Consider the following 10582-nt stretch of genomic DNA (forward strand, 5'->3'; position numbering starts at 1 on the left):
GCAAGGGCTGGATTAGGCTGAACAGACTCTGAACTTGTCACTGAAGATACACAGAGTCTCTTGCTGAAAGGGCATGTATTGAAGACACCTTAACGTAACTGCGGCGCGCCTAAACAACCCGCATCGGCCGATCATGGGCGTGATCTCGTGCTTATCAGGGAGAATGGAATTACTCTTAGAAGCTGCAACAGCAGCCCCGAAGTGGGACTGCCAGCTAAAAATTAACTTACCAGTACCTTCAAGTAATCCAGTCCACAGCCATAATTAACTTAGACAAATTAATGTAAACTTGTGAATACGGCATTTTAAAGTTTTATTCACGTACGTTATTTGCACTCTATGTCCCAATGTTTTAAATTTTAATATGTCTAAATATTAGATATTTTTATTGTCACTTTTTCACGTATGCAATATGATAAATCACAGAAATGTGAAATTGAATCATACGAAATCTTTATGTCGTTAGAGAATATGTCTGCTATTGTGTACATCACACCCACAGTCTAGTCTCCTTCATTTGCTGTAACAGATATAGACAAGTGGCAATAGAGATGTTTAGGACAATGGATCAGGGAATCTCTCTCAGATTTGTTTTACAAAAGTCAATTAAGTACGCATAATACCTGGTATAGAAGTAACACACAAGTATAAACAGCTGTTCCGTAACATGCTTTTTCTTGTGCCAGTGGTTGTGAATCGGTAGGGCATACTTCTCACCGCACTGCTGACAGGTTCTTATGAAGGTCTAACGCTGCGATAGAAGCGACGTACTAACACATAAGTGAATCAGAGATACGTGATGTGGGTGTCGGTTGACATGAACATCCTTGTGAACGTACCCAAGAGAAACGAGCAACGGCTCATGAAATGAAACACTGCTTGCACGAAAGTCAACCACCTGCTAAAGAGTCTAGCAGGGAAAACTAGAAAGTGCGCGACGTTTCCAATGTCAATAAACACTGTGCTGGTAGACCACATCTCACCCAATACACTGATACATGTGTACATGTATCCTCCAGTATGTGCCATGTCGAACGTAGCCTTCTCCCGATTTGTTCTGTACACGAAATGTAAAACTGCAGTTTAACACAAATAATCCTGATACCTCCAAACATTCTTCGAAAGAAACAAACATTAAATTTATAATATCTGCTACAACATTCTTATTGCACCTAGTGTCGTAAAGGAAACTCAAGTGTTGGTAAATTACGTTTTAATACAAAGGAGAGTAGCATCACTTTGTAATTATAGAAACGATACACCTACAGCACCACTCATTTAAAAGTAGCAATACTGCTTCGTAAAGCACAAAATGTGAATATTATGACTATCTTGTGTACCGACATTTCAATGATCTCGAAAAACCTATAAACCTGAATCAACTGACTGACATAGTCATCTCAACAATTTTTGTACGAAATGACAAACAGTTAATTCTGCAGCACAATTACCAAGAGTCTAATTTTCCATCGTAATTAATGTCTAAACGCCAAGATTTTCGTACTTCAGTTAACATAAGCGCAATACAATGTTTAGGACAGTCATTGTGCTTTGACAACAAAATCAAATTAAATAATCAACAGACGCAGACATGAGCCTTAAGGAGTGAATCCACCAGTACCGTGTATACAAGAGGTAAAATGACAAACGGGAAGGAAGATACTTACGAAGCTGGCAGACTTCCCCTTCTCCTGTCGTGACATCCTGAATGTTATTTCCTTTTATATATAATTCACATTTCCAACACTGGAAAATAACACACGCAAAGCCTCCTTTGTACTTTGTAACACTATTACATTGGCTCCTTCGTTGGAAGGTAAAGTCTTATGCATTTGGCATTGAAACGAGATGTTATTAATATGAGATGTTAAACTCGCTGTCACGAACAACAGTCTGTATGGATTCGTGGTCTTATTAATCACTGTTTCGACATACACAATGCGTTCAGTACGAGTTCTTATTTTCACATGCACATTATCGTACACATTCAGCACCCGTGCGCGTCCCCCTGGAACACCTTAGTACAGACGTGGTACACACTATACAACAAACGTTTGAAAAGCACACCAACTCACACCACAGATGTTGGCACAACGCGAAACCATAAAAGTTTTCCTGTTCCGTGTACGCAATTATCGGCATAATACATTCATATCATGCCTAAGGCCATTTAGTGATTTTTGTCATAATAAAACGAAAATACACAAAATCTTCCCTGTCGCACGTGTATCCACTGTTCTTAAACATTTCAAAACTGGCAGCAGAGACACTATTAGCTTCACAGATGTTCGACGCCGAGCGTGAACAAAAGACGCGAAACCTCTAAACCACGCTCATAGATGGCACAACTTGGCGGCAGCAATGCACGTGGGGGAAGGGATTTGACAGTTGGAGAAATTTGCGAGTTTTGTTTGCTGCTGTATTGTGAATTTGCCACACAAGTATTGGTAGATGCTGTAACATCGTTTCTTGGGTTGTATGTCACGTTTTTAAAAGTGCAAACTATTTAAAACGAACAGCTGCATTTCATTTAATCATAGAACTATGCGGAGAGAGAGGGGGGGAAAAAAAACCTTCTACCTCTATTTTTCCATAATTTCGTAACAAACAATATTGTGCTCTTTTTAACTGCTTGCAAATAACGGAATGTCTCTTATGCACCTTCAAAATGTTGCCCACGAAAGCAATATTTATCAGAACCAACGAGAGATGTAAACAACTTAGTGTATCAGTGAAATAATTGTTCTTAAAAAACTGCTATTTGGAATCAAATAATACAACGAACTTGCATGTAATAGTCCTATATTTCCCCATTTAATTTATATCACATATACTTACTTCTTAAAGCGGGCAGATTGCTGATGGTTTATTATTAATGCTTTTTATCCTGTTTCGTTAAGTGTAACATGTTGGTGCTAAGTGAGTGCACGGAACACCACAGAGGTGGGCCCACAAACTGGCAGTCAGAAAATACTTCAAACATGTTACAGCGGGATAATAGTGCAGACAGAATTATAGAAAAGTAGCTCAGAGTATAATACTTCATGCAAAAATTTTGCCATAGTCTACATTAGTATCATGTGACTACCTTTCTATTCTCTTTTGAGATAGAACACAGAGAGTAGTCAAGGGATGTGGATTCAGTTGCCTTCTATCTCTAAAATGTAGATCATATATCTTTCAAACAAAGTTGTACTGGATAGTCGAGAAGGTCTCTTAGCATCATCAAAATGGGGCACCATCACATGTTGAATGCATCAGGGCTCCATTCTGGGGCCCCTACTTTTTATTAATGATCTACCTGCTTGTACAGATTATTGCTGAGAACACAACTCTTCTAATTGACAAATCAACAGATGAACTTGAGTGTGTCAGATAATGCAGCTTTCAGGGATATTGTGAACTGGTTTAACATTGTCTTTCTGTTAATTACAGTAAAGCAAACTACATCCAGTTTCACACAACCTCGAAAGATGAAGAAATACTAGAAACACTAAGTGACCTGCAGCTAACTAGGGTGAACATTTCAAAATAACTGGGCTTACATACTGATAGCAAACTAAATTGGTCAAACCACATCCTGAATCTCTGCAAAAGATTGAATTGTGCAACTTATGCTTTATACATTGTCTGATCTTATAGAAATATGGAAACCATTAAATCAACTTAATATGATTATTTTTATGCCATTATGGGATATGGAATCATATTTTGGGGAAATAAGTCATTTGCTACGAAAGTGCTATGTGCACAGAAATTAGCCATAATTCTTATCAGTGGAATCCACCCTACAGCCACAAGCAGAAATCTTTTTAAGGAACTTAATCTTCACGTCCACTGCACAATATATATTCTTGATGTGTTTCATAAAAAGCATTACAGTTGTGATACTAGAAGAAAAGATGTTATCTATTATGAGTATGCAAACTGGAGTATAGTACAGAAAGGGGACCACATCAGTGGCTGTAAGATTTTTAGTGCCCAGTCTTCACAAATTAACAATTTAGTAGATGAAGAGTTCTCCTTAAAACAAATTTAAGGCAACTCCTATTGCAAGGGTAATTTTATGCTATAGAAGAGTTGCTGAGCCACAGTGAATAGTATCCCATGTACCTGTAACTTTCAGATACATTCCCAGATCTTTATTTGTGATATTGTCTATTTATCACTGTAAATGTACATATTTTTCTATAAAATATTTTCTCTAAATTTAACTGCAAAATTTATTTTTCTCTGATAGAACCAAAGCTGTAGATACTTAAATATGGATAATAGTACCAGCAAATTTGTAAAACTGGTATGTTTTATATCATGTGATATATTTACAACATGGATCACCAGAACACAAAATAAATAAATAAATAAATAAATAAATAAATAACACATCAAAAAAACGTCTGATAAGTATGCTCTTAGTCTAACCATGAATAGATAACTGGTTTTTCAAAATTGGGTCTTCTTTGACAGTCTAATCAATTTTGTACTGCAAATAATATACAGTCATCAGTAAATAGTACTCATAACTTTTGTAGGCACCTATTCAAGTAACTAGAAATGTTTCCAAAACGAGTCTTTCGTTCAGCAGTGAAGTAAATTCCGTTCTGAAATTTCCTGGTTAATTACAGCTGTGCACCAAACTCACAAGGACAGAGCGAATCAAAAGAACTTCAGCTGTCTAAATTTCCTGTTGCTATTGTATTTGAGCAACCTGTTTCAGTGCTACATTATACTGCCTTCAGGCAAGTGGCAAGTGGTGATGATTGAAGGAATCACTGTATTAAGAAGAAAAATACAGATACCAGTCACTGAATGCTAGCCCCTATTTTGACTGGAGCAAAAGAGGGATTCTTCCTACACGTCAGTCAGAGGAGTCTGAAGACTGCATAATACAGTGCTGACACAGGTTGCTCAAATGAAACTGGAAATTTAGACTGCTGAAGGTGTTTTGATTCAACATTTTATGTTGAACAGCTGAGGTCATGCAATTATCTGTATAAAGATGGACTTACAGAAATCCATAAGAACCTTCTCTTTGGTCAGCCACACTCTTATTGATGAATGTCTAAGCTGTGGCCAATTTTTTGTGCAATATCCTTTCTTTCAGCAGTATTAGCCCAGCAAGGTACACTGGAGAACTTCTGTGAAGTTTGGAAAGCAGTAAAGAGATATTGATGGAAGTGAAGCCATGAGGGTGGATCATGGATTGTGCCTGCATAGCTGTCAGTACGATCATAGCCCGTGTTTGGCAAAGTTCTTAGTTTTAGTCCCAACGTGAGACACAGTTTTAAACTGCCACAAAGTTGCAATTAGTAATGTTGTTAACAGTATTAAATTACATTTATTCTTAGATAACAATAATTAATTACAGTTTGAAAATAATTTTTATTCTTCAGTAAATGCTAGGAATTATATACAGGCTTCACTAACATCCACTGAATATATCTTTTTGGAAAGAAATTGAGACACAGCTTCAAACTCTTGGACAGTCCACTCAGGAAAACGGAATGTTCAACAAATTACACAGGAGTAAAGTTCTTTCCTTGGCATCTCATATTTCCTAAATAGAAATAAGATCTGGAAATTAACACATGCTTATGGTGTGGGAAGGTTGGCACTGGTTCAAATTTGAAGTACCAGAAATACTATTGCAGACTTTTGCTCTTTCAACTTTTTCCAGCAAATCAAATACTCCATAATTTTTTTGGAGAGTACCTGGAATATCATTAACTCTTTTACTGATATTTCAGCTCAAAAGCTTTCAACCTTTCAGCTTTTTTCAGTGCATCACTTACCAGATTTTTAAAGCACTTTACACTGTGGAGTAAACACCCATGCATCAAAGATAACACTGTTGACAACAGGAGTGTCAGTCACAGATAAAACTTTATGGCACTACGAGTAAAACAGAGCAAGAACAGAGTTGGTGAATCCCCAGTGCTGGTTGATTATTATGGATGGCATATACTGGTATGTCATGCAGTGAAGATCTACAACAATATTTCCTTAGACAGCACATGTGTGAAATGAGGGGTTTCCATCACTTGTTGAGCTGAAAATCCTTGTCTTGATTGAGCAGGTTGTCTGTTAATTGTATTTCCACAGCATCCTTGACCACTGAATCACAACAGGATGAGGCTGTGGCCAGTATCTTAACTTTCCTGTAATCCATGGAATGGCCAGTGGAAGTGCAATATTTATCCACTGCAGTCAAGATGCTGGCCACCTCCTCATCCTTCTGAGATTCAGTGGTCAAGGAAGCCGTGGAAATGCAATTAACAGACAACTTGCCCAACCGAGATGAGGGTTTCCAGCTCATGGAAACTCCTCATTTCATGTCTGTGCTGTCAAAGGAAATGTTATTCTAGGGCTTCACTGCCTGGCATTTCAAAATATACCATCTATAACAATCAACTACATAATCATAATCACTATGGATTCACTGAGTCTGTGCTTGTTTTGTTTTACTCTTAGAGGTACGAAGTTTTATCTATGACCAATGCCCTTCTTACCAACAGTGTTATCTTTGACATACGCACATTTATTCCACAGTGCAATGTGCTTTAAAATCTTGCAAGCCACACACCTTGAGAAGAATGATGGCATATACTATGCAGACTCACTTCTCCTGAAATAACTTCGAAAAACTCACCTCCACAAAATAGGGAAGCCATCCAAAAGCATTAAGGAGGCATTGAAAAATTCAACTGAGTAACTGATATAACACGTTCAAACGCATAGTGAGGTATGAATAAAACAGATGGATCTCAATATGGCATTCCCATTGTTGGATATTGATTTCCACCTTCAAGTTTCTTCCACGTCGTCTTAGCTGAAAAGACTTCCTATGAGGAAGTAGTGTGCAAAACCCTTGTTCAGAAAATATTTGTGTATTGCTCAGCAGCCTTGGCCCCTTACCAAGTAGGATTATGTATTGTGAAAAGTCCAGTTCATAAAATTAGAGAAACTTGAGAGTTAACAGCATATATTGAGACCTGTGATTAGCCAGAGTTAGAAACAGCAACCAGGCTCATACCTTCACAATATCCATTTCCTGGATGTCAGTTTGAATGGAGGCCTGAAAGAAACTGAATCCCATAACAGGTGGTGTTTGTAAACATTTGTGCCAAACAAACATCAATCAGCTATAAACAAGTGGTTTTTATGAATACATGTTAGAAAAGCAGTGAATTCGAAATTTTATGCATGATGCTTCATGAAATTATGTTTATCAGTCCCCATACCGTGAAGGTGACTATCTGGCACTGCAAAAGACTTTATGATTTAGAAGCCAATTTTTAAAAAATTATTAACATACTTTACTCATTTCTGTTTCATCTATGTCATGTACTATGGAGTTGGAACCACTAATTAAGATATTCGTGTCATAAAAGCAAAGAAATGTAATTCACCTATGAGAAAGTAGTGTGCAAAACCTTTGTTCAGAAAATTTTTGTGCATTGGTCAGCAGTCTTGGCTCCTTTCCAAGTAGGATTAAGTATTGTGAAAAAACCATGTTCGTAAAATTAGAGAAATGTGAGTGTTACCAAAAGTTAATCTTCCTATAAACAGTTTATGACTTGAACAGGTAAAGAGGAAAATTACACTGGTACTCAAAGTTCCATCTGCCACATGCTATTAGGTGAATATGAAGGGTAGGTGTAGATGTTTCCTTACTGACACTGGAAGATCATGAACTTATATTAGGAAATGCTATTGTCTGTGAGTTGAAACCAGAGGAACTTCATACTTACTACTTCTCCATTCTGAATTTGGTCTTATCCACACCTATTATATAAATAACAGGAAATTTATTGATTTGACCAAGCAAGATGGCTTAGAAACTGCAGGGCTTCTGCAAATACTGCTATGCATTTTTTTTAGCAGTGTATTTAACATATGGTTTTATAGTGTATTTGCGTATTTATACCTAGGAATACTTTCCTTACATTATCTTCTCAGTGGCAAAGCGTGGATTGTGGCCCCCTCCTGTTCAATCGCCCATCAGACGACGATGACGACGACAACATCATTTGGTTTGCAGGGCACTCAACAATGCGGTTATCATACAAATTCCCAATACTTGTACAGTCCAGTCTTGTTATTTTCCCGAATCATGATGAAACAATGAGGACAACACAAACACCCAGTCCCCGGGTGGACAAAATTCCCAAACCCGCCAGGAATTGAACCTGTAATCCAGAGGCAGCAACGCTAACCACTAGACCACGAGCTACGGAAATCCCATCAGTCCTTGGAGTTTAACTGTCAATTTTCACTTCTGTCAATGTTTGTTAATGTTAAATGATGTTTGTTGCATCGTGGTTTGGAATCCTTTTTAAATGGTAAGTCCTATAATGGGCTGGATAAATCAATTCAAAGGTCAGAGTAGGGCAACAGCATACACCCTCTACTAGGACCATGTTTAGTGAAACACTGGGATGTTCAAACTATCCTTCAGTTGATGACATCTTTATCTTTTTTATCATCACAAATATTGCAACAGAAATTAACTGAAATTGAAAAAAACATTTACTGTAACTTATTTACACCATTAAGTTTTTCAAGTGTTTTGCTAGCACTGAAAAATCGTCACATATTTAATTTTGTACTTAGAAAGCAACCTTACAGTGTATGATAGAGTGGACATGTTTATACAGTTCATCTGTGCAACTGATTAAAATATGAGCACAACATTATTAATAATCCTATTACAAGAAGACAGAATGGCTGGCCATATTTTACCTCCAGGGGGTAAAATTCTTCAAACTGCCAATACACACAGGTGTGTGTGTGTGTGTGTGTGTGTGTGTGTGTGTGTTTGTTTGTGTGAGAGAGAGAGAAGGGGGAACATCTCTCCTCATCCAAGCCCAGCTCAAGCCCTAATCAAACTCCAGTCCAGCAATTCACAGTCCCAGGCCCAATTCCATCCCAAACCTTTTAAGCAGGCTCTCTCTGACGCTGAAGAAACTCTTTCTTCCCAATGGACCAGTCCAACACACACATTCAATCACACTGCTCTAGTGCTCCCTGGGGGTGGGACTAACAGTTCTGAAAGACAGGATCATTTAATTTTACTCGTGTTTATTGGCAGTACTTAAAATTTTGTCTCTGGAAGATAAGTAATGGCTTGCTATTGTCTGTTTCATAATTTTACAGTTTTCTGTAGTGAATTTTCCTTTTGATATACTGTTGAATGATGGAGAAGTTGTCTTTATATACTGGCTGAAAACTTTTATTATACAATTTATCAGTCAATATTGCCTCAGCTGTTGCTGTCACAGTTTTGCGTAAAAGGGGAATGAAGGAAATGGGATACATCTATACAGCAAGTTTTTGTGTGCCTTTTGTTAATGCAATACCATTTGGGCAGACAAATTGTTCATGTGACAACATGAGACGAAGTCTGTCTAAAAAGTATCTGACCTTTAATTTTCCTGTGCAAAATAGAGACAATAGCGTGGCGCCACTGTACACAGTAAAGGAAGAGACCTTTATGCGCATGAGTGAATTTTGTCCCCAACTTCCAGCACATCAGTTGCTGCCCGTCGGACACTGAATGAGGTGCTACACAACACGTTCGTCGGATTACCAATTCTCTCAAGATGACTGAATGTATTGAGCAAAGATATTGCATCAAATTTTGTCAAAAGCTTGGTGATTCTCAAAGCGAAACAATTCATAAGATTCAGATACTATGGGTGTAACACAAATTATGGAGTGGTTCAACCAATTCAAAAGTGGCCGGATATCAGCGGAGAGTGACCAGCATTCTGGCAGGCCCCAAACTGCTCGGAGTGCAGCTGTTGTTGAGAGGGTGCAAAATTTGGTGATGGCAGGACATCGTTTGACTGTGCGAGAGATTGCCCAAGAGGTTGGAGTGAGTAAAGATTCTGCACAAATTTTGCATAATGATTTGAACATGCTCCGAGTGGCTGCGAAACTCGTACCCAAGTTGTTGTCACCAGAACAAAAAAACCTCTATTTTGACATTGCACAGGACCTTCTGGACACCACTAACACTGATCCTGGGCTTCTGAACACCATAACTGGAGATGAGTCACAAGTGTACAGGTATGACCCAGAAACAAAAAGAGCATTGTCACAATGGAAGCATACCGAGTTTCCAAGGCCAAAGATCATCATGAATATGCATTGGAGGGGCAAACAGTGACAAAGGAATACTGTCAAGATATTCTCCGGTGACTCTGTGATGCAGTTCGGCAAAAGACCAGATGTGGACAGTGAAAAACTGGCAACTGCATCATGACAACGGCTCCGCATATTCATCCCACCTGGTCCAAAATTTCTTGGCCAAACATGGAATTATAGGCGTTCACCAACCTCTCTACTCTCCAGATGTGGCTCCTTGCAAATTCTGGTTGTTTCCAAAATTGAAGACGCCACTGAAAGGATCCCGTTTTGATAGGAGAGAAGAGATAATGCGGAACACAACGACGGAGCTGAACACCATCCCAAAAGATGACTTCCAGAGGTGTTTCCAGCAGTGAAAGGATCAGTGGGCTAAGTGTGTACAAGCACAAGGGGCGTCCTTTGAAGGGGATTAGGGTCCCAATCCTGTTGG

General features: G+C 38.4%; 1 protein-coding gene across 1 annotated transcript in view; it reads right to left on the bottom strand.

Annotated features, from left to right (window-relative positions):
• LOC124711166 (protein diaphanous) overlaps positions 1–2263 on the bottom strand; it is a 372431-nt gene extending 370168 nt beyond the window's left edge. The window contains exon 1 of the mRNA XM_047241082.1: positions 1668–2263. Within this exon, the coding sequence (XP_047097038.1) occupies positions 1668–1703 (36 nt within the window). The 5' untranslated portion in view covers positions 1704–2263. The remainder of the gene's footprint in view (positions 1–1667) is intronic.
• Positions 2264–10582: the final 8319 nt, after the last annotated feature.

Source organism: Schistocerca piceifrons, chromosome 8 (assembly GCF_021461385.2).
Source record: "Schistocerca piceifrons isolate TAMUIC-IGC-003096 chromosome 8, iqSchPice1.1, whole genome shotgun sequence".
NCBI classification, from domain to species: domain Eukaryota; kingdom Metazoa; phylum Arthropoda; class Insecta; order Orthoptera; family Acrididae; genus Schistocerca; species Schistocerca piceifrons.